Source organism: Melanaphis sacchari, unplaced genomic scaffold, assembly GCF_002803265.2.
Source record: "Melanaphis sacchari strain LSU unplaced genomic scaffold, SCAv2.0 Contig107_pilon_pilon, whole genome shotgun sequence".
In the NCBI taxonomy this organism is placed as follows: domain Eukaryota; kingdom Metazoa; phylum Arthropoda; class Insecta; order Hemiptera; family Aphididae; genus Melanaphis; species Melanaphis sacchari.
The window spans coordinates 15,015-41,413 of NW_020270407.1; the positions used below are offsets into that span (position 1 = coordinate 15,015).

The 26,399-nt window shown below is 23.3% G+C and overlaps 1 protein-coding gene across 2 annotated transcripts; it reads right to left on the bottom strand.

The window, feature by feature from the left end:
* Positions 1-863: 863 nt before the first annotated feature.
* On the bottom strand, positions 864-26,399 carry LOC112603405 (ecotropic viral integration site 5 ortholog). Of its 2 annotated transcripts, XM_025351946.1 has the most exons (16): positions 26,235-26,399; positions 11,645-11,940; positions 10,250-10,347; positions 5,657-5,889; positions 5,292-5,588; positions 5,032-5,150; positions 4,833-4,947; positions 4,593-4,751; positions 4,001-4,237; positions 3,761-3,934; positions 3,377-3,706; positions 2,998-3,165; positions 2,833-2,928; positions 2,650-2,751; positions 1,482-1,536; positions 864-1,106 (listed from the first exon to the last, which is right to left on the bottom strand). In XM_025351946.1, exons 2-15 carry the CDS (start codon positions 11,824-11,826, stop codon positions 1,486-1,488), a joined length of 2,361 nt encoding a protein of 786 aa, XP_025207731.1. In that variant the 5' UTR covers positions 11,827-11,940; positions 26,235-26,399; the 3' UTR covers positions 864-1,106; positions 1,482-1,485. The 2 variants fall into 2 exon arrangements, with proteins under 2 accessions (XP_025207731.1, XP_025207730.1); XM_025351945.1 differs by lacking the exons at positions 1,482-1,536; positions 26,235-26,399 and having other exon boundaries at positions 966-1,106; positions 11,645-11,826.

Sequence of the window (26,399 nt, forward strand, 5' to 3'; positions counted from 1 at the left end):
ACATTTAGCTATTTTTTTCATATAAATCAAACATAATGAATATAGATATAACATTATTCAAGTGCTTATACGACTATATACTGAGTTATAAATTAAATTTCCTAATTTTTAACGGTTGAAAATGTTTAGTACAAATATTAATTATTTATTCTGGATTGTATACAAATTTAATATATTAGATAGTTTTTTTTTAAATTTAATAGACCAGTCAATGGTCAATATTTGAAATTTAAAGACTTGGTTAAATGTTTAAAATACTTATCGTCATGTAATCCATTATTGTTATATATTATAATAATAACATTTCGATAAATTTTTCTAATAGGATTTTTAATTAGTAAAAATTGGTATTGAATCGTTAATCATAATAAAATATACTTGAAAAAACACACAAAATTAACACTATGAGTTGTTTACTATGATGAGAGACATAGTTGTTCATAGTTTTTTAGATAATATTTCATTTATTATTTTGTGCTCAAGTAATTATTTAATTGTAAACACTTTTAAATTTGAATTTTTAGAGGTTTATTACGTTTAATGGTTTATGAATACAAAGATTCATTGCAAATTTATTGCTTTAAAAATATTTGTGCGTCTAAAGTTGTGCGATATTAAATTTTCAAATAATTATAAGATTAACGACTCATAGAATTTGAAAAAAAATAATAATATAAGTACAAAAATATCGGTAACTAAAATAAAAATAAAATTTAGAAGTAATAAATTTAAAATAAATATTTAAAATGTAAACAAATAATAAATATTTGGAATCAAAAATTAAAAAAATAAAATAATAAGGACGGCAATATGTTTGGCCATTAAAACAAACAAAAAAAAAATAAATTATATAATACTATTTCAATGGAAATTAAAATATAAAATAATTAAAAAAAGAATGTACTTGGGTATTTTTTTGTCAATAATATAACTTTGTTATTAAGGACAGATGATAGGAAACAGGTTCAATTAGACAACCGCAAATGCAGATCTGCTGAGTCATCTATTTCACTCTCAGTAGTATCTACTGATGCTGACCTCTCAGTCTTGCCGATAGTGTTGCCGTTGTTCACCCAACGTTGTTTCCATGCTTCAAGTCGCATAACCTAAGAATATGATGGTTTTAATTGATAAATTAACAAGTTTTTAATTGGTCTTTATTTATATTTATATATAAAATGAGCCACTTAATTTATTTTTATAGTTATATGTAGTTTTTAATTTTAAGGTTAGTGTTAGAAAATCAAATGTTAATTGAAGTATTATTTTCAATTATGAAATGATTTAATAGTTTGAAACACAAAAATTAAGTAATACTTGAAAAAACAAAAATAATTTGTTATTACAAGTGGTTCATTCAAAATATTTAAAGAAATAAATATATTACATAATATATTACATACATACCCATTTAATTTAAGAATAAAAGCAAGTTAATGAAAGTGAGATATTAATGTATAAATAAAAACGTGCAAACTCACTGTGTCAGCCTAACCATTTCCATGGTTCAACATCTGGTGTGGTCGGTGAGAGCAGCTAGAAACCATTTTTTTTTTTTTTTTTTGGTTAATATAAGCGTGCTATTTAGTGATGTTATTAATTAAACAAGCAATGACAATAACAATGATATTAAATGTTATGCAGTATTTTTATTTATTTATTATAAGTTGGTTTTACTCCTATATCATATAGCTAAGAGTAATCAAAAATATAATTGTACTTTATAGATATTTCTAAACTTTTTTATTAAAACAACATAGTATTGATAATGTTTATCAATAACAATAGTCTATAACTTTTTATACATGGGTTTTTTAAAAATTATTGATGAAACATGAAAAACAGAACCATAAGAAAATAAAATGCTTCTAATATTATTTAATTTTCTTACATTCTTTAAGATTGCTTGTTGGTGTTTTTAATATTTTAATTTTAAATAAAAATAGGAAACTTCTTCAAAATTTCTTATAATTTACTTTATTCTATAGTTACAGATTCACAGATTTTCAGAAGTTATGAGAAATATATTTATTTCATAATAAGCGCTAGAATATAAATACCCCAAGGTTTTGCTAAAAACAACAACATGTTATTGTAGAATATAATCAAATTACTATTATATCAATTAGTATAAATTATTTATCATAGAAATATTATAATTGCATTTATGATTCTGGGATGACCTATCCAATGTTAATTAAAGTTTCACTGATTTGCAAATTATGATCTAGCTATTTGCATTAACAAAAACAATTAGAACATTTCTAAATTTTAGAATGATTAGTCTAGAAAAATTGAATGGAAGACACCATTATATAAGGAAGTCCATATTACAACGTATTAATATGTACCATAGTCGTTTGGCACCTTCAAGCACATGACTATTATAAAATTAAATTTGAACTTAGATATTTAAAATTATACTGCAATTTGAGTTAATATGTATTTTCTAAATTTTCCATTCACCAAATAGAGGAAAAAAGAGTGTAATGCTCTCATAAAATATAGTTGTTAGTATTATTAGTAAATATTAAACACTAGTAAATTAATTTATTATTATTATTTATAATATATATAGCATGTTAAAGAAGCTCATGAGTTTGTCATAAATAGTATTTTTAATTTATTTTCTCAGATATGATATCTTACTTCTGCTTTAAGATCAGCAACCTTATCTTGAAGTTCTTTGACTTTATCACTGTCGTCTAATGAGTTATTTCGAAGTTCACCTTCAGTTACCATTTCTTCATTCTAAAATATACAAATAACAATTTATTTTAGTATATATATTGTTTTAAAGTTTTTCTATACCAATCAAATATTTGCACTAACTTTAACTTCTAATCTTGAAATTTTTTGGTTTAATTCTGCCACTATTTGAGCATGCTCAGCTTCTCGTATCCTTGATGAAATCATGTCATGTTTCATCTATAAGAAGTTTAGTGAATTGATATGGATTAATGAAATAATTAAAAATAACTATTAAGTAAAACATACTTTAGATTCTAAGTCAGTATACTTATTCTGTTGTTCCCTAAGTTTTGCTACTATATCTCTTTGTTTAGTTTCAGCTAATTCTAACTGTTCACGCACAGCTTTATTATCATCATCTTGCCTTCTTAATTGATTTCCACTTACTTGGACTTGTGTCTCTAGTTCCATGACCTTAATAATTAAAAGAATTATCATTTATAATTATAATAAATCACCCTGTCTTAAATATTGTTATGAAATTTTAGTTTAAGAAAAATGTAATGATTTGGAAATTATTTGATTGATATAACTTTGTTAAAAACTATTTTCATGTCTGGAATAAAATCAATTAGCTATAATACAATATTTATAATAATACTTTATAGTAAAAAAAAATTTATACTTTTAATCTTAGTTCTTTTAATTCAGCCAAAGTCTCCATTTCTCGAAGTTTAGAAGTCATAAGTTCTTCTTCAAGCCGCTGAGTTTCTGCATTGTTCCAGTTTAATAGATTACCGATTTTTTTGGGTGTTGAATCAGGCGCAGGAGGTGGGTCGATCCTTTTTTTATCTAGTAAATGCCTTTGCCATTGAGAGTTGATTTCATTTACTCGTTGTCTGAGATCTTTTAAAGATAAATTGGCTTCTGCTTCTCTCAATTTCACAGCAATTAATTCTTCTTGAAGATGTGCAACTGAATTGTCTACGACTGATTCTCGAAGAGTTTTCTTGTCCTGTAAAACATTCATTAGAATTTGTTCAGTTTCACACTTTAAAATTGTACTCACATGTTCTAATTCTCCAATTTTATCTTTTAGATCACGTATTGCAGCCTCGTTTTCAGCATCTCGTAATCTAACTTTGACCAATTCTTCTTGAAGATCACTGATCATTTCTTCTTTAAGTGATAACTGTTCTTGTTTTATCGAAAGCTCATCCAGAGATGATTGACAAGAGTTGTGCTGAAAAATAATTGATTTAATTAACAACTTAATTTAAAAAAAAATTACTATTAAATATCAACTTACATTTTCTGTTATCAAAATAGACATTTGTTTAATTTCGTCCAAAGCATTTTCTAGAGCGTGAGATGTCTCTAAATGTGTATGTCTTAAAGCAGTTAATTCTCGTTGTACAATAAATGTTGTTTCTTCTTCTTCAGCACGAGATACTTGACCTCTTACTAACAGACCAGCAAGTTCACTAGACTCAGCTTCTAGTAGTTCAACTTTTTGTCTTAACAAGCGATTTTCAGTACGAAGTTTCTATTATAGAAACATATTTAGTAAATAATGTGTACAAATTAATAATTAGTTATTTAAATAATATCATTAATATAATGACAATTTTTTATGTTAAAAAATAAATGCAAGCGATAGAGCAAGGAGTAGTATAAAATGACTAAAGTTAAAAACAAAGAGATAAATTTTATATTTGAATAAAAATGAAGTTACATTTTTAAAGTATACATTTTTTTAATCACAAAGTTGTTTTAAATAAATAGATTTTGTTTATTCTTTTAAAATTTTACAATTTTAATAGTATATTGGTAAGCTAGCGTGTGCAAATTTTACAAGGTATGTGAAGCCGTAACAAAATTCTACATATTAATCTGGGCACCTTGAGTTCAACCATTTCTTCCTGTTCTTTACTCTTAAAAGCTGTATATTCTTTTTCTAATTTTTTCATGCGTTTAACATTATATTTAATGGTAAAAGCTTGTGCCATTAGACCATCAGTATCAGAATTAGCACGAGAAGGTAATTCTTTCTGGAAAAACTATAAAAAAAAGTATATATAATATATTGAATACAATTTATTATTATTATTATTAAAATTGATATGGTACAAGTTACTCACTCTAAGCATTCCTTCCATATCTAAACATAAGAGATCATCTTTACCTAATTGAAGCAATGCTAAAGCCACTTTAAATATTATTTCTATTCCTTCAGACAGAAAAACATCAATTATCCTAGAAAAGAAACTTGTATAAGTGAAAAGTACAATATTGTTTATTGATGACATTGTATACAAATCTGTTCAATAAATTAGATACCTGCAAGCAGTAGGTAATGCAAGTGCAGTGGTGAACAATGTCAGAAACCAACTACTTGCGTACATACTAGTATGGAAGCTTTGGGATTGAAAATGTACATAAAGTTCTGGAATGTGATCCTGTAAAAAAATTATAAAGAAACTAATTTATAAGCATAAATACTAGCAACTCACACACACACACACATATATTTATATATAATAAGATGTATACATTTTTTTATAATTGTACCTATAATTTATTTTAAAAACATAGTATACCTGAACCAAATTTTCTAATTGATACATGCATAGACCAAGTTCAGCCATGGTTGGTTTGAACATATCTCGCATTTTATAATCTTGCATTATCTTTACAAAAACAGCAAATGCTTCTTCCTCAGGCATTTGCATTAGTAATAACCCGACTATAAATCCTGAACCCTGGCAGTAGCCCACCTCACGATCATGTAATGAATACGCTTTCATGACATTAAATAGGCTTTCTTGTCCAAGCCCGTCTTTTTCTTTGAAAAAATCATGTTCAGGATAGGTACGTGCAATGTCCCTCCTAATGACCTAAAACATATTATTAATGGTTAGGTAATTATAATAATAAATGTAATATAAATAAACTGTATTATTACTTTTTCACATGCCGACGTGGCTTTGATGTATTCTGGATATTGTTTTCTGATTGGTGAATCATTAGCGCCACACAATAACTGCCATACGATTCCTCGGAAATGGTGAGGTACTCCTTTTCTAACTAATTCCTTGAGGTAAGCATTTTTTTTCTTGTTATAACTCTCCCAGTCATTAACAACTTGTCCCCAAAGACCCCATACATCTTCCTCGCCATCTTGACTTGAGCCTGTACCTAAATAGCAAAAACATTATTAAATTACCTAAATTATGATTGAAAACAGACCTCGAATGCCTCGGGAGTGAACACGAATGTAAATAAAAATACTATTTTTAAAATACTTTTTTCGACTTAACATCTTTGATTGTTCGCGAGGTGCCATATTATATTTTTAAATCAATATTTAGAGTCCAATAGTTGACAATCTACTAACGACTGTTAATATTGTACTGAGTAACTAAATGTTTAAGATTTATTTCTATCAGACAGACCACATAACAAAATAATGATAATAATAATAATAATAATAATAATAATAATACTAATAATAAGATGTGATAGATAGAAATTAATGTCAGCTCTGAAAATAATAATATATTATATAGACTATAATAGGTTTCATGTGTTGAATGAAAAATAGAGATAAAAAAAATTAGGAAAATAACAATAATTAAACGATTAATATAATTTAGACGACATTAATTAACTATATTATGAAATGCAATCTATGAATTAAATATAAAGACTACTTATTTTAAATTATTCATTTTTTTAAATTTAGTCTTTTGGTTCTCTAACTGTTTGAAAAAAAGACTTCTAAATGTTGCTGAAGAAACTAAAATTTTCCCGAATCTTAATTTGATTTTTGTAATCAAAATTCTAAAATCCATCAAATTAATTTTATAGTAAACAAAATATATTTTTAAATATTTAACTGGTTCTTTTTTAGACATTCCTCAAGTGTTCGGCCACGTCTAGCATGTAGATCTTCTGTTAAAATTGAAACTCATCTAACTATCTAGTTATTAATTTATATTTAAATTCTACTTAGATGATTGCTTCTTATAATCTTATTAGTACGTTATGGCTCATCCACCTCTTCACCAAAACTAATAAACGTAGGATTCCTTCAAGGTGCAGTCACTCCTATTCAATTGTCTAACATCTTTATAACTGACAAACCTATGGTACTCACTAGTCTAATTGGAAGCTTTGTTGACGACAAAGTTCTTATAAGTTTATACCATTATTTGACCTTGTGTTATTTAAGAATAGCTGTCCCTAGTTTTTTTATAAAAATGTTACAAGAAATGGAGAGTGAAAATACGAGTTAATTTGATATCCACATAAATGTAAAAAACTCTTATCTTTAAATACCTAATCAATTTCGTCTTTTTAGCTCTTTCTATTAACGTCCAAGTACATAAAATTATTAATTCAACTTCTAATAAGCTCTTTCCTAGATCAATATGGATGTACGAAATCCAATTATAAGCTTCTGAAAAAAATCTCGAACACCAACCCGTATTCATAATTTTCAAATCAAAACTCTCAGAATTATAACCAAAGCATCCTTTTACGTTTAAATCAGACTGTACATTATGATTTTTTTTTCTGTCCACGATAAAACTAGAACATTTTACAGATAATTCAAGTTAAATCTTCAAAATTTTACAAATCCTTTAATCAAAGGATATGTCAATAAACATATATGGTAATCTTTGAAGGCGGTGGTACATACGAATTTATACCAAAAACCTTGTATTAATAACATTTTAATTAAACAAATAATCATTCTAAAGATTTAATTGTTTAAATTTCATTGAACTTACATTATATTTTTTATTATTTTGACGGATGATATCTTAAATCCGTATCATATTATTTAATATGTCAGTATTGATTTATAAATTATATTATGCGATACATTTTTTACTTATTTGATTAGTTCACCGAATCAAATAAATGCTATTAATATAAGAAAATGGATCTCTTTAGCTCAGAATTAATTTTGTATGTAATAATCAATAATTTAATTAATATTTAACACATCTATTGCAGAGACTTTCTCAATGATAAGGTATTCTCAAAACAAGCAAAAAGAGTACTTTTTTTTACCTATGTCCACTGATTAAAATTAAATTAAAAATAACTTTTTGGTGACATAACTATTAGAAAAAAATTAAAGACAGACATATTAGTACACTACTACAAAGGCACTATTATCGAGGCATAATACAATTAATATTATTTTTTTATAGGCGAATTCTACATGAATAATTATTTGAATGAAATTTTTTTGGTGCTTAATATATTTAAATTACATTAATATTACGTTTTTGAAATATATTCTTAGCAAACTTTTTTTTTTTTGAGGAAATATGCGTTTTATCTGATACAAAAATATTCAAAAGCTACTATCCAGTTAAACTTTGTGTTCAAATATATTGTAGTTACTGTAAAAAATTATCTGTTAACTGAATAGTAGCTTTTTAGTTTGAGCACTATAGCTAGCTATAATAAATATATACAAACGTAGGATTTTATGTGTGTTAATTTTACTTTTTATGTTATTTATACAGAAGTTTATAAGTTATCAATCATATAATATTATAAACAATAAATAAAACTAAGAGCCGAAAGTGCATTATGCCGATGTTTAACAATGCAAGTCAAAAAATTCCATAGTACGGATGAGCACTCGTCTATGAAATGAGACTTTCTAGATAATTATGGAGGACTGCGATAAAATGTAATATCGCATAGAGAACACCGAAGATCTATCTGTATTTCAAATTTTTTTTTTAAATTATTATATTTAATGATTGATTATTATTTATTATTCAAACAATTTGATGAACACATTTTATTATAAAATAAATATTATTAGTACCAATTATAATATAATATCTAGGTACTATAATACATTTAAAAATGCCATAAAAACTCCTTATGTATAAAATGTAGATATATGTTTGTTTACATGTATTATATTTTTAAGTATATCGAGTGACTCAACACCGTACATTGTGTGGATTTTAAATAATGAACACGCAAAACGCCCAAGCATGGAACAACTGTTAAATAACCGTTACAATGAAATAACGTATTAACATTATGATTTATATTAATTATTGAAGTATATTTTAAACATATAATAAATGAGACAAAAATAAAAATGCAATCATAGATAAGATATTTGTGTACATATAATTATATTAATTGAATTATATTTGATTATATAGATCGTGACGAATTAATCGGAGTAAATTAATCGGGTATTCAATTACTATATTATAATTTGTTTATAATCATTGTCATTATTCCATTTCAGACAGAGATTACCGGTGAAAATAAATACACCTACGTTTTTAATTTCTGCAAATACTTACTAAATAAAATGTATATTGTAATATATTATAATTATTATTTATTAGCTATAATATAATAATGTGATCATAATATATTAATTTATTTTATTATATTTAAGGCATTTTAAGATTTTGAAATTTAATAAATTAATTATAAATTTACAACAGAAAGTATGATTTAATTTATCAATATATTAAATAATAATTTTTATTTTCAGTATAAAAAATAAAAAATAATATAATATGCATTACTGTTATAAATTATTTATTTTCCTATATATATATTTATACATAGGTGATAACACAAATGTCAATAGCGTTTTGTATAATCAAAATACAGTATCAATAAAAAAAATTAATAACCTAATAACTATGAATTAAGCATTATGTAATCTGTTCTTTTGTTTAAGACAGACCAGTTGTAATTTGAAATGCAATTGCTTTATTATAGTAACATAATACATTCAATAACTAGTTAAATGGATAGTTAACTTTTTTTAAAATAATGTTTAACATAAATTTATGATTATTAAACAATCAAACTTATGTGAATACTTCCTGGTAAATATATTTAATTTATAATAAGTACCATCTGTCTATACATGATCAATGAAACGTATGCAGTATCTGTATTTACTTATTAGGACAAAGATTAATGTTAAATCATATTTTATGATGTAGTTCCAAATATGATCGATCATAGTACCTAAATTTGTTTGTGAAACGTTATTTTAATATTATTATTTATTAACAAATAATATAGTTTATCAACTCGTAAAGTGAAAGATACGTGTAAAAATTTAAAACAATTTATGAATACCTTATTCCTAATATACCTAATTACTTTTATACCTAAGCTTATAAATTACTTAAAAATAATTTTATCTTATTAACATTAAATATTCATATACTTTATTACTTAAACTTATTATTTTTTTTTTTAAGTAAACAACAACCCAACTAAAAATTTTTTAAATGTTAAATTATTTTATACTCTCTGAAATTATTGTTGTTTATATTTACAAGCATTAAATAGTTAATTTGAACTATTATATAAAAGAAAAAAATTCAAATGTTATTTTAAAGCCACCATACGTATATAATGCAACGCGAATAGCGTACTTAATTGTAACTTTAGAGTAACTATTTTGGTTGTATTCTAATTTAACTTTGAATTTATGTAAAATATAATGCACTAACACAATAATACAATTTGTACTTACCAGACACAAGTGAGATTTGTGATGCATCGGAACTTTTTCTGGAATGTGTGCTATTGTTAGATATGGAATTGAGCGATTTTGAATCCGACTCGATGAGCCTAGGAACGTAGAAAATTGTCATTTTTTAAATAATTCTAATAACTTTAAAGCTAATTTTTTGATTTAAAATTTGTACTTTAAAATGTTTTATTATATAAAACGACAAGTTATTAGGTTATTCTAAAATGTTCTGAGGGTTCTGTATCAACACACAACAATAATGATATAAAAATATTAGGACAATAATAAGCTTATCGCGATATATTTTATCACCAGAGCTCAAAATATTTTAAATGATAATTACACGTAAATGCATCACATAATTTGATCAAAATATAGTGGCATATTAATATTTAGTTTTGAATGTACCAATATACATAGAACATTCATACTTTATTATACAAGCATTTATAGTTAAGGTGAACAAAGTAGTGGAGCACTATATTCCTAGGGGTATTCCCTGTCGTTTCACTTATCTTATCTAAATAGTATACTTAGTTTAAATGTTTATATCTACGTATGTTTAATATTTGATGCTTATTAATAATAAGTTATTATATATTTATTATTTATACATCAATATTTCCGAAAACTGTTGCTTTGGAATATTATTAAACATCATATTTGCAACCATTAAAAATAAGAAAAAATGAACGTTTTAAATAAATATATAATTGATGTATAATTATCATTCTGTGTAAATTATTTTACAATAGTTCATTAAATAAAAAAATGAAATGTAATACATATATAAATGTTTAATGCAGATTATACCGATTCAAATGTATATAGTAGACTAAGATTTATTTCAGTATGATTTTTAATTCGGGATAGTTTAGCAGATAATGCTATACAGTATAGGTATATCAAGTGATACATTAAAAGCAAATTATTCATGTATGTCTGTAAAAATGCACTTTAGAGAGTTCCATCTCAAATAATTTTAAAGCCTTTAATGTTTTTCTAATAAAACTTATTTAAAAATTGCAATAATATCTTTGGTCAAAAATATTAATTTTTGGGTTACCGTTAATAAAACTTTTAAAAAAAAGTATCAAAGATCAAAATCTTTATGTTCAATAAAAGTATGATGGATTATAAGTAATAGCTAGTTATTTCATTATTAAACAAATTTTGTTTTATTTGTCGATAAAATTGAGTTTTAAACCAGTGGTATGCAATATAAGTCAATAAACAATAATTTAAATCTGATGAATTTTCAAATTCTTACATAAAAATTGAAGAATTTTTATAATAAGTGAGATTTTATTGATGACTTCATAATAACCCTCCTATATGTAATAGAAAAATTTATATCTAGTGCAGTAGTACCTCATTAGTAATATAAGAACTTACCGATTGGCTTCCTCGAGTTTCGCTAACAGCGCCAGTTCTTCGGTGGTTAATGCCGGTTTTTCACAAGGATCGTCGACGTAGTCGTCGTTGTAGTTGTTGTTGTTGTTTTGGTTGTTATTTATGAATTCTGTGGTTGTCTGTGATGATACCAACATATCAGACGAATTAACTGGAGGGCTCATCGTAGTCGTCCAGGCCGTGAGGCCAAGACTTCGGGGTACTTTCGGTTGACGTGATCAACCGGATTTCCGGTGGTTGGATGGTCGGAAGACATTATAATTACGATCAGTTGAAACCTATAACGATATAAAATCAATTTATTACTAAATAATAGGTAGTAAAATTAATACGTATTACACCGATATATAAATATGGACGATATAGAATCAACAAAAAATTTGTTATTCGAGCTTAAGGTCACAGATAAGATATATTCAACAGGTATGCGTTATGGATTAGGCCGTTATGGTCCTTGTTAAGTTAAATAATTTTATTCCCCAGTGTTTGAGGAGTGAAAATTAAGTAAACGATAATGTAAAAGTGTATTTAAATACTTATCATAAATGTGTCACAACTACTTTTTTACTTTTGTTATAATTTATGATGATGAATAATACATATATATAGGAATGCCATGTATCAGATACCTAAAACTATATTTTAATCAATACATTTGTTGGTCTTGTTAGTTGTTGGTATATAAATAATATTAAAATAGAAAAAATACATTTATACAAATACCATTTATAAACGGTATTTTAGTATAGTAATATAAATAATTTTTTTTTTTTTTAGTGGACAATATGAATTTAACACATGTTAACTGAAATATGTTTTATCAATGAAGAATAATCAAACTATCTTGGTTTTCAAAAATACCCTTGGCTCAAGTCAATACATAAAGTTAACTTAGGATATAAAGTGAATATATGTTAGGTATATTCGTTAATTAATAATTAAGCTATTTTAAGTATTTATTTCTTAGTTTTCTTATATTTTTCGGTTAAAAAAAAAGTTAATACCGTAACTAAATAGTTTGTAATTTTAAGTACAAAGGGGATTCAGATAATTGATAAACAACACATAAAATAACATGAATAATTACGATATAGAGAAGTTACATATTTTTCTACAACGTAGTAACAGGATGCTTTTTTATTATAAAATTTCTAAAGGTTATTTGACTAATACTATATATTTCTGTGGCTATCCAGGAAATTAAACAATAAATATACTCTTATTATGATAATGTATAATACGTTTTAGCTTTTAAGAATTTACTGATTAATTTTAGTTGTATGGAATGTAGGGAGATGATGTATAGATTCAATATGCATTATGAGTTAAAGTACATTACGGATATAAGTTAAAATCTGATGCACATGATCAAATCTTAAAAGCATAATATTTTTTAATGATTTTTTTATAAATAAAATAACAAAAAATGTTTATAAATATATTCATAAAAAAAATAATATATATAAAATAGATAGAAATAATGTATGTATTATATATGATAATTAGGAACCTTCCATTAGTTCTATTGTGGCTAATTCTAAAATCTATTTAATATGTTGTGTTCTATATTGTAGTCCTGTATCATAAAAAAAAGAGGATAACACTTTTAAGTTTTTGAGTCATCATTTATTTTAAATTTGAAATAGAACAGAATAAATAATGAGAAAGCTGTTAGGCTTATAATATGATTTTTATGTTTTTTTTTTTTAAATTTGGCTAACACTTATCGGGGTAGTGAAAACAATTCTAAGTTTCATGCAGCATATTACGGTTATTACATTGGACGTTCATAAAAAATTATAATTTATATAAATACTCTTTTTTTTTTTTTTTTTGTAAAAATAGAAGCACTTATTAATAATACGCGCGATATAAACTGATTTTAGTAATATTAAAATGTATGACTTCGATTACTTTTAAGTACCCTGAGCTATCCAGCGTATTTTATACAAAGTAATTCCTTTTTTTTAAAGTTAAGTATCTCATACATAATATTATAAAAAAAGATATTTTTAAATCATTATCAATAACAAATATTTATCGTTATAGTAAATTTTATAGTTCAGTTGCAACTCTGTCAAGGTCGTGCTGGTCAGCTACTCTTACATTTAGCCATCTGACTTCATAATATCTACTTGGCCACACCTATAATCACTGTAATTTTTGGAAGAATTGAAATCAATTATATACTATCTTTTCTATTCACTTCATAGCCTAATGTAATAACATTTTTAACAGTTGTACTACCAAATACATTAAATTTAATACTTATACAAATTAATTCTATGAATATTACAAAGGTTTAACTCTTAATTAAATGTATTATAGATTTTGAGCTATATACAGCTATTTGGTTTAACAATTATGTGTTAAGTATTTTATCATTTTTTAAAGTTTTGTGATGTATCCCGTTAAGAGTTATTATTTTAGTATTTTTGCTAATTTTTGTATTATACATTAAAAGAAATAATACTTATAAGTTATAATATTAACAAAATATATTGATGTACTTTAAATTGTATTAGTAATCATACCTAATGTACCGTTTATATATATATATACTAAAAACAGCAGTTGTTTACACTTAAATAATATACAGGTAAAATACTTATACAGTATAGATAATTGAATCGTTCTACAATGATAATTATGTAAATTTGTGCGCCTAAATGATAATTTTTACTAATTTTATTCATTGATGTAGTGTAGTAATATATATTCTGTGCCCGTGTCATAGATAGTAACTTAGTAGGGACGTAAATAGATGAGTGTATATAAAGATAAAATCAGTATCAGTGTAATAAGTAATTTTAAAACTTGCTTGTTCAAAAATTTTGCAATTTCTAGTAACTATAAAAAAATTTAAACTTCATTTTGTAAAAATTACTAATAAGGTTTTGAACTTTTAAGTTCTAAGCGCTAATAGTTATTAAAATGTATGTAGTAATGGTGTTTAATACGTCAAAATTATAAATTATCGGGCTAAGTATAGTTAAAATTTTATAGATTTATTATTTATGTATAGATATTGTTAAGTATATTATAAATATACGTACAACTTCTACTGTATACATTGTACTTAGAATATTTCGATTTGTTTTTGATTTTTAATATACAGTGACTTCACTTAAATAGTATAATCATAACATGAAATATTTACAGTTAAAAGAACAAATAAATTATTTATAGAATCTACCATAATACGCAAATACTTAATAGGAGTACTTATCTACTGAAAAAAAAATGTATTGCTGTTAATATTAAATCCATCTTTACATAATACGTATTAAAATCTGGAGATAAAATCCATTATAAAATGTAATGAATTTTATATAATTTTATCGAGTACCATATTATATTATACATTAATCGCTAGTATTCACTATATTCTGAATAGTTTTATTTTTATTTTAGTTTAAATATATTGATTGATTTTTAAGTATAATATAATATAATATAATATATATATATATATAAATATACGTTAAATCCAATTGGAATAACTGTGTCTACACGGTTGTAAAGAATTACTATTAAAAAAAAAATTCTTTTCATTATTCACCACGCGTTAAACATGATGTAATTTATGCCACTAACCTGATCGACCTCGAAAACAGTTTACAACACCTGATCAAACCGAAAGCATACAATTTTCCACCATACAAACGGACTTTTTAACGTCAATATGACAAAAAACTGCAGCTGATTAAATATAGCATTTTTTTTTTTTACAAACAATTTAATTATAATTATGTATAAGTGTTTAATTTTATTGAAAAGCTTAGAATTTTTATCAAAATATATTAAATGAATATATTATATACCATTTGAATAGTTCATAATTTAAGAGAATGTCTTGACATTTTAAAATTAAGACAAATATTATAAAAATGTCATAAAATCAAGAGATTGCTGATAATATTTTATCAGTTTTTTTCAAGGTTAGCTCAAAAATTATTGGCAAATTTGAAAGATTATATTTTTTTAAATAAAAATTTGGTTTAATTTATTCTATTGAGGGTTAACTTCAAAGAAATTTTTGAATAAATATTTTGAATTATTTTTACTAAATTCATGTTAATATTATGGTGATATATACGTATATATAATGTTGTACTCCAATACATTATAATTATCTATTCTTATAAAATGTATTTAATATAATATTTCAAAATCATATATTAGTACACTTAATAATTTTTTACAGTATCTACACATTGTATTTATCGCGCACACAAAAATAGAAGCTGTAATAATACTTGTACTATCATTTATATAAACATATAGGTATATTATACACACATTTGTGAAATTTAGTCAATAGTTATTAATTAAGTAGGTATACGAACATAATGCTAATTAAATAGCATTTAAAAGTTTAATCGTTAATTTATGATAAGTTTAAAAAAAATAAGTTTGATATCACTACGTACATGGTTAATACTTACATAGATACTCAAAATAAAAATGCCTAATATGTTAAACTTTTATATTGATATAAGTCTATTATATTTTCATAGTGATTTTTAGTATTTATTATTATTTTTAAGTTATAGTAAAATATTAAAAGATACCTAATATTAGTAATAATAATTATAAGAAGGGAATTTGTTTTTGACGAAACAGACTATACTATATTATGTTCTAAGCGTGAAATAAGACAAGTGTCAGTCATTTGGTCTCTATATATAATATTGTCCAGCTTTATTTAATTTTCATTACAATTTCAGTGCATACTTTTACATTTGAGTACAATGAATAATTAATTAGTCAGAAAATTACAATACAGCTCATAATATTATTGATCCAGCTAGTTTAACTGTTTCGAAAATAGGTAGGGAAGCTATAATATAATAATAGTATAATATTTATAAATATAAATCATAATATGAATTTAAATCTTTCAAAAAGTCTGGTCAGTAGTGGTTGGAAAACAAAAATTGATAATTTATACTGTTAAATTAAAATGCAATGCTACCTGTTAATGTATACCATTTAATATGATCAGTGTTTGTATTAATAGCATCTTTTAATCTAATCTGCATCACGATCGTGGCACTAGTATTTATATTTTATGCTATTTTATATAGCTTTTAATTCTTAAATTAAAAGAAAGTTAAACCACAAAATATTTCGTTCATGTCTATTGCATATATTCTAGAAAATTTGATGTCACACTCTATCATTTTTTTTATAATTATAATAAACTTTATAGAAAAGAAAAATAATATTTTACTCTTAACGAAGGTTATTTTAAAAATATTAAATATAAGATACCTAACATTAAAAAAACAGTTATTAAAATATGTGATAACAATTACAATTCATATCATTAAAAAAAAAAAAATTAAAATAGTACTATATTATTTAAATTATCTAAAGAAATTTAACCAATGGTTGTAATATATGGAGCGTAATTTTTCTATGCTACATGTGAAGTAAAAGAAAACCACAAATCGATATAAGTACTTTTAATAGGAAATCATTTTAATAATATTAAAAACATAAATGTACATCTTTCTCCATGTATAACAACCAAAACATACATTTGTCTAATATATAGCTATTATACCTATTGTATATTAAATATAAAAGTATAACGAATGTAAGAGGGAAGATATTTTTTTTTATGTATGGTTGAGCTAGAACGGCGAAAAAATGGTAATAGGATCGATATACAGTTGGACCAAATGAGGTCATTGTTGACCATTACTCTCTAGGGAATCTCATAAAAAACATTAAACACAATGTAATATGGTGTTCAACATATTAATATATATTATTTAAAATCTAAAAACATTTTGTGTTTTATTGTTGTTGTTAAAAACATAAAATATAAAAGTTATCGTAGTTTTTTTTTTTTAATTTCCCCTAGAAAAATAAAAATGAGCGTGAAGATAAATCATAGATTAATAATTAAACGCATAAGCGACACTAAAAACAAATTATTATGTACCTATATTATGAATTCAATGAATAAATGGTTTATATGTCAACTTTAGATTTATAGTAGGTTATCGTATAATTTACAATTATTTACAATTTAATACACCGACAAATGTATATTATGATACAATATTTAACAAATTTATTCATATATTTTAATTTTAATTTATCATTAATAAATACAAATGTAGTTTTTGACAAATGATAAAAAAATTAAGTCCTAAAAGTTAAAAGTGAAGATAAATCGTAAATATTATTTTAATAAAACTTTATTTAAAAAAAAAAATAAAATAAAATTACATAATGATACATAGAGTTAATAAAAGTGCATTATAAAATATAAACACTTTAAATAATGCCATATTGTTGTAATATCGTATTAGATAAAGAAATAATGAATATAATTTTTATCGAATGCATAAATTAAACTATATGTATTGCAGCAATAACTGATGAATGACACTATAATAAAAGGATTGGTAATTCGTATAAATTAGAAACAATTTTAGGGTGATCTTATTGAATATTGAAATGTTCTCTAGGTATGTACACAGTGTATGTGTGACTGGCTTGGTCATATTTTAAAATAGTTTCATATAATAATAGACAATTACGTACCTACTAAAATTAAAATTAGCCATTAGGTATATTCTGTTAATGATTTACGTATGTTTTTATGCGATATTTGAGTATCATGATGATGAATATATAACAATTTACAAGTATTAATTATTAAGCTTAAAATTAAAACGATTAGTTTATCTTTTGTTTAGAATTGAATGTACATAATGTACATGGGAGTTTCATTAAATTTAACAGACGCAAAATGTATATTGTAAAAATACGTAATGTGTATAGTGTATTATATTGAAACATGTTCATTTTTAATATCATTTAATAACAAATGAATTGTATAATATAATATATAATTTTAGTATATTTATATATTTGTTATAGCTTTAAACATAATTTTTTCTTGTTTATTAAATTGTACCTAAGGTCAATTGAATTAGAAAAAGATATTTAATTATAAATTAATTTACCTTAATATTTATAGTCAGTCAATTTTGTAAAAATAAAATACATTTTATCAATATTTAAAAGTATCATTATTTAGATATTAAATAATGAAAAAAATTGTCTTTGTTACCATTTTAGAGAATAATCGTGGGTTAAGTAAAATGTTAACTGTAATGTAAAAAATACGCTGTATATTCGTAAGCGTAGGCAACACGTGGGATGGATCTGTAGGAATCATTAATTAGAATAACAAATCAAATCTTACAAGATTGGTACAACACACGATTTAAGTATGGAGTGCAATCAATATAAAGTGTACTATAAATTTAAACATTTAAAACATGTAAAAGTTATATATTTTAAAATTGTATAATAATATTATAAATAGTATTAAAATATTGTACCTATCTAAGATGATTTTAAAATAAGTATGCCAAGAAACAAATACTAGGTATAGAAAATGTAATAAAAATAAAAAGTAATTACAAATTATTAACAATGTTTTAATTAAAAAAAAAAAAAAACATACGTATTAAAACTTATTTTTGTTTCAAGTAAAAGCACTAAAAAAAAAAAAAAAACTTATTAAATCGAATTAACTTTATTTTATACGAGTAGATACAAATTAAATACTGAGTGACAACTTAAATGAAAGTACCTTTTTATGACTGTAACTAAATATAATAACGTTCTTTATTTTTATATTTTCCTACAATATTATAACATCAATTATATCTGAATTGATTCATTTTTTTGTCCGTTTTAATAATAAAGCAATGTATTAATATCAAATAATTAACAACGGGTATTTAGAAAAAATTGAAATTTTACAATATGGTTTTTAGGCTTGTACGATTACACCTACACTATTAAAAAGGATTTTTTTTTTAGAGCAATGAATGTATTAATTTTACAATAATAACTGCGTTTCGGTTGGTTGGATCATTGGAATTTAAGAGTAAAAAAATTATCTAAATATTTTTTTTTAAACATTGAAAAAAAAAATTACTAAATATAAATTTTTGAGATTTGTTTTTTGTAAATAAAAATGAATAACCGATTATAGGAATGTTTTGTGCCTACAAAACATATTCACAAAATATTAATATTGATTTTTATTCATTATGTAAATTATCATTTTCTATACAGTTAGGTTTCAAAATATTTAGACTACCTATAATTTTATGTTATTTATACCACTTGCATATTCACATTATTTAATAGTATGTCGGTATCGACTTGTTAATAGCATTAATATATATCAATATAATATTAAAATAATTAATTCTGTAATATTATATTATGAGATGTTTCTTGTAAAAATTAGTTCAATCAACCGTATTAAAAATAGGGAAATTAACTATTTAAATAATAAAAATATATTTTAACAGAATACCGTCGTGCCACTTTTGGTACATAATGATTTAAACTTTTACTTTCGGGCACCTTAAAATACAAGGTAAATACAATTTGCTACCAAAAATAAACATTAGATAGGAAGATTAAAAGTAATGTTTTGCGTCAAATGTAATGACTAACAACTTTGAGATCAACTTGCTCAAAATTTAAGTGGATAATTTTCATATAAAATAAAAAGTTTATATATTATATACTTAATGAAAAACATTAATTTTAATCATAGAAAAAACTTTAACTGCTCTATATAAAAAATAATATATATTTTTGATGTTACAATACCATATGGTTATGATAATATGATATCATAACAAAGAACATGACAATCAAATGATATTAACATAAAACAGGTACACCAATGAGTAATGAAATTACATCAAGGATACATGCAATAATGGTATAGTAGGTAGTACATACAAATATACAATTATTTTCTTTTATGTTTATAAACTACATAGATAAGAATTATATAATTGTGAAATTTTCTTATATTGTATGATTATATAATATACAATTAAAGTAAAATAGATTTTCAAATACACAAATTTAAAAACAATCTTTTTTATTTTTTTATTATTAAGTTCAAGTAAAAATTAATTGAGTTTATTAATATGGTAATTAAACAGTAATAAATCTCGTAGATTAAAAGTTGGAAAATAAATATTATATTATAATAAGAATTGTAATAATATGTGCATTATATTTTATAGGTATAGAATATAAGTGTGCTTTGGATGTAGTTATTAGCATTACATAACGACTTTATTTTTATAAAATAAGAATTATTCAGAAATTTATTATTATATGAATATTATAATAGATTTATAATACAAAAATTGAAAAATATACAGAGGTCTAATTGAAAAATAATGTATAACACGAATTCGTATAATACGCAGAAACAGAGATAAAACGCAAAATGGAACTACTGAAATGTCAGTATAGGTAAAGATTTTTTGATTTAAAACAATTCAAATTTTTATTTTTATTCTTGTTTATAATACGAAAAGTTAAATGTATGATAATATTAATAAATAACTTTTAATTTATAGATAATTTTCATGAACCAAAAATACATGTTACAGAAAGTAGGCCTCAATACTAATGATGCAATCAATTTGTAATAATATATTCGGTTCGATGATTTTTAGCTATTTTAAAACGTTAAATGCGTAAATTATACCCATGACCAGTTACAATACTAAAGAGATTTTCCAACGTTATAAAATGATTTGAAAATTGATCGCAACTTGCTGGTTAAATAGTCCTTGAAATTCAATTTTGTGTAAAAAGGGGGGAATTCTATAGAATCCTTGAACTATATTATAATGGTACCTATAGTTAAATTATCTATTACCTTGTATGTTTCCGTAGATTTATTTGGGGATATATCCTACATTTGATATAGTACTCGATGAAACTAAACAATAATTTGTTTTTTAAAGCATAACTTATGGAATAATTAAAAATACATTTATTTAATTATAGGTAATTTCTAGTGAAGACAAACATTTAATTTAATTTAGTGTCAAATAATAATGATTGAAACCAATTAATTTATTGGACTGATATAATACCATGTACTTCGTGTACAATAAAAATAAACATGAGTTTATAATAACTTAAATAGGTACAGTGACTTATGAATATTATTGTGATGTAGGCATGAATATAATAAATATAAATTTTGTTATTTTGATTACAAATTTTAAGTTTTTGTTTATTGCATTATTTATTCTATATTATGTTAACATAGTATTTTAAAAATTATTATTAAAATAATTTAGAACAAAAATTAAAAAAAATGTTTCTTATAAAATAACGCTAATGATAATTATAAATTTAATTTGTCCTACGTGCTAAGAAAAATATATAATATACAGTTCATATATCCACATAATACATTATCTTCAACCGTTAATAATTCGTTTTTAGCCAATTAACCAACCAAGTACCGTTAGAATGGACAAAGATAGTTATAAGAAATAATTTATAACTTTGTATGCTACATGCACATAAATATGGTTCTTATTGAATATTATTAATTTAATAAGTATATAAAAGAATACGAAATTAGAAAAATATTTTATGATAACTTAAACTACATAGTCGTATTTTACAGAATACGGTGTTTTTACATTTATTTTAGATATTTTTTATTTTTATTGGTCAGTATTTTTATAAACAGATAAATTTATGAAATATTCAATAAATGTTTTTTGATTGTAAGACGTTGTGTAAAGGAATATTTGATAATAATTCATTTAATAACATTTATAATTTCTTAGTAACAGAAAATCGTTAAAATTTACCATAATAATTTAGAAGTAAAATCATCCGTCACGAACTATTGTCACTATTAGTTATGTATGAGAATTTCATTTGAAATTGAAATATATTTATTGAAGTTTCAAATAAGTAATCGAAATATAACACTGTGTTTGCAAAAAATACACACGGTAATAATTAAAAATTTGTCTATACTAAAACGCACGAGGACGTGGTCCGTTCAATGACCGGCGATGACTGCGAAGTGCGAGAGTGCGAGACTACGAGTACTACACTGCTGTTGTGGCGGTGTGTCAGTTCAGTTGAACCTCCAGAAGCGCATATGTACACGTTATGCTCAGTAAATGTCCTATTTATTACACCTATGTAGGTGCGTACTAATATTTTAAATATATCTAGAAGATAGATTAAACCGGTTGAAATATTATTAGAAGACAAAAAAAATGAATCTAATTTAAGTTATAAATTATTTCATTCAATAATATAAAACCCATAAATTAATAATATCATACAAAAATTATTTAATTGTTAGTAACTAGATATAATCCGGAAATACCTAATATGTTTAAACATTTTTAGATATTCGACAAACACAAAAAAAAAAAAAATCGTCATGTAAGGCATTGAGCATTTATTGATAATATTATACGGGAGATCAATGTGTGACGGATGACAAGTGAATTAAAATATTTTGATATATTCAAGCACTCAACTGTTGACTATTGTTATTATAGTTGTTTCAACGAATTGGAAGGAAATTGTGTGCTAATATTAAAGACTACTTGTCTCCCTTTCACTTTTCTTTTTGTTCAGATAATGATGTATACTTTGAAAAGTAACTATATACCTATACTGTTTAGTCCACACAAACAAATTCACACATATTTTGTTAGTAGTTTAAGATCAAGATTATAATACCCTATAAAACACATTAATAAATGTTTGGCATTTGAAATAATAAAAGGCACAAATGCATGGTACAGAAATAAAAGTTGTAATTATTATTATATATTAAGTCTATCATATAATTCATAGAAAGAACCTATGATTTAAAGAGAAATTATAATAGGTAATAATTAGGTAAAAAAAAATGATAGTTGAAATTTTAAGTTTTAAATGAGAACTATTATTAGAAACCTAGGGTACCTAGTTATAAAAAATATGAAAAGAATTTTCCATCTGTTAAGAATATAAGTATGGAAATATCCACTATATTTTATCATATTACTGATACCTAGTGTTTTTTAGAAATGTTATATTTAGAGGTACTAAACTGAGTTTCTTTGTTTTTTTTTTTAAATTTTAACTGCACACAATTTAGATGTATACAGAGCTGTGTTAAGAGTAGAGCAAAAACTAAAATAAAAAGGAGTAAGCGCTCTACCATGTTATAAATTTTATGAGTATTCAATTAAAAGAAAAATATAATATATATGTATGCAATTACTAATGTTTTATAATTCTATTTTTATTTTTTTGCTTTCTTAGAGATAAAAATGTATGTAAAATTAATTTTAACTTCTCAAAAAGATATATTAAGTTTTTATTTATGTTGAATAGTGGTGCCGAATAATATGATTCCCTAGTATGCTGATGATGAATGGTAGACACAACCTTGCAGGTAGTTTGTATTTATTATGTTTAGTCCCTTCTTTTTAATAATTTAAACTACACTTATTGTATAATAAATGTATTAGTAGTACAATAGTTTGTATTTTTAAAAGATACTTAAATATTAAATAAATCTTTACACAGGTTTTATGGACAACTACCTGTATCATAATAAATTTTAAGTAAATACCATTAATATAATATATTTAAGATTTTATTTATGTAAGTGATGATTGCATTAAATTCATATTGTTATTAAGTACTATAGAACAATTAATGTATAATAGCATCTATGTTTTTAACCTGATGGCTAGATAATATGAAAAAGAATATTTCAAATATAATGAAGTATACATGAATTGGGGAATAATTTTTCCAATAATATAATAGTAAAATAAGTAAAATAGTAGTATCAGTTATTAATTTGTAAATAGTGTAAATATTTATGATATTAATAAATTGTATAGATGTAAATTCATCAAATAATTTTTCCTAATTGATAAATTACCAATTTTAACTACCTAAGTGTATGGTTTCCAAATTAATAAATATTAATGATTATAGCAAAGGAAATTGTTCTGCTTAAACTATTAATTGAATTAAACTTTTTATACTTAATGGGATAACTTTGTCAAGATTTCAACAAAATATTTTAATTAAGGTAGATATAAGAGATTTTTAATAAATTTACAAACAATTAAAAATATACATTAAATATTGAACAATCCACCATTCTCTCAAATATTTTACATACATAAACCGCACCTGAACAGAGGTATGAAGTTTATACACCTAGAGTAGGATAAATATAAATTATTCTAAAAAAATGTAAATTTATAATAAATTACAGTGGAGTCACAAAATAACTCAAAAACCTAACTTAATTTTTTTCTAGCATTTTTTAAGAGTTTATAAATTGTAATTGAATTGTACTTCAATAAAACTAAAAAAAAAAACAGAAGTCAAATTAATTTTTATCTCTTATGAGATTTAAGTTATCAAGATTCTAATAACTAAAATCAAGGAAAAAATATAGATTATTAAATGTATATTGAAATATAATGTCTCCACTAAGATGTCTTTATACACTTTCACATTAAATATAAATAATTAATAGCAGTAGGGTTAATAATTAATATTTTATGATAACAAATTAAAACATTAAAAAATAAGAAAATGTTCTATGTGTAAGAAAAAGATTCTTTAATTGACATTTCTTATCCATTAATAGACATTTAATTTACTATACCTAATAATATTATGTTTATTTTAAAAATTGAATTTCAGTATTAAATTTTGTGGATTTAACATACTATAATTAGTTTTAAAGTCTTTTAAAATAAATTAATAACGAGGTCAATAACATAGATATACATCACACTTTAAACTACATACCCGATATAGTGGCTAGCCAACATCATATAAACATGATTGTATTATATAATAAAATATAATTTTATAAACTATATGAAGTAATTAATTTTTTAATACTACTAGATTACATATTATATTTACTTAAACATAATATATTGAAACATTAATTAATAATAAATATATTAATCATGCTTATTGGATTTTTGGATTACATTTAGTTACTTAGTAGTGGAGCGATAACAAATAAATAACATTATTTTTTGATGTTTGTAACATAAACAACAATATATCATTGAACTACCTCATTATTATTTTTTTTTTGTTTTAGTAGATTAGTGAATACAATAATTCATATTTTATAACTAATTTTTTTAATAATAATGCATCAATGCATATTTTGAACGATCAATTTATACCTAAAATGTTTGACGGAGTTACACTAACATTCTATTAAGTCTTAAGTATATTGTTCATATAGATATGATTTGAATAACTATCAATTTTTTTATAAATGACATAGAATAGAATATTTTATGAAAGTTAATTTAGGATAATGAAGATAATGCTAGGCAGTTGAAATAAACGATATCCTAACTTTATAAATAAATATACCTAAAATAATAATAGTTAAAAATATTTTTTGAAAAAGCAAGTATATAATTATGTGTGGATGAATGAGAATACAAAAGAAAATTAAATTCAAAATTAAACATAAAAACAAACTTTATTTACAGAAAATTTCTATTAACATTTAAAATAGCAAAATAAAATAAATATAAATTTGATCAACAATTATAATATGAAGATAGTTAATTATCAAATTAATAATACTAATCGAATTGAATTAAAATTTGAATCAATAATTATAATTAATTTCTAATGAAATTAAACGTATATGCTTTTCCAAAGTACTTACTAATTTTAATTTGTTGACCCAACTGTGATTAGAATTTTCCAGGACACGTCACGATCGAACACATTTGTAAATTGCAATTTACATCTAAGTACTCGGATAAGCTTAATTATTATACTTATAACTAAAAAATAATTATAAATTACGATTATATACTATATTATAATG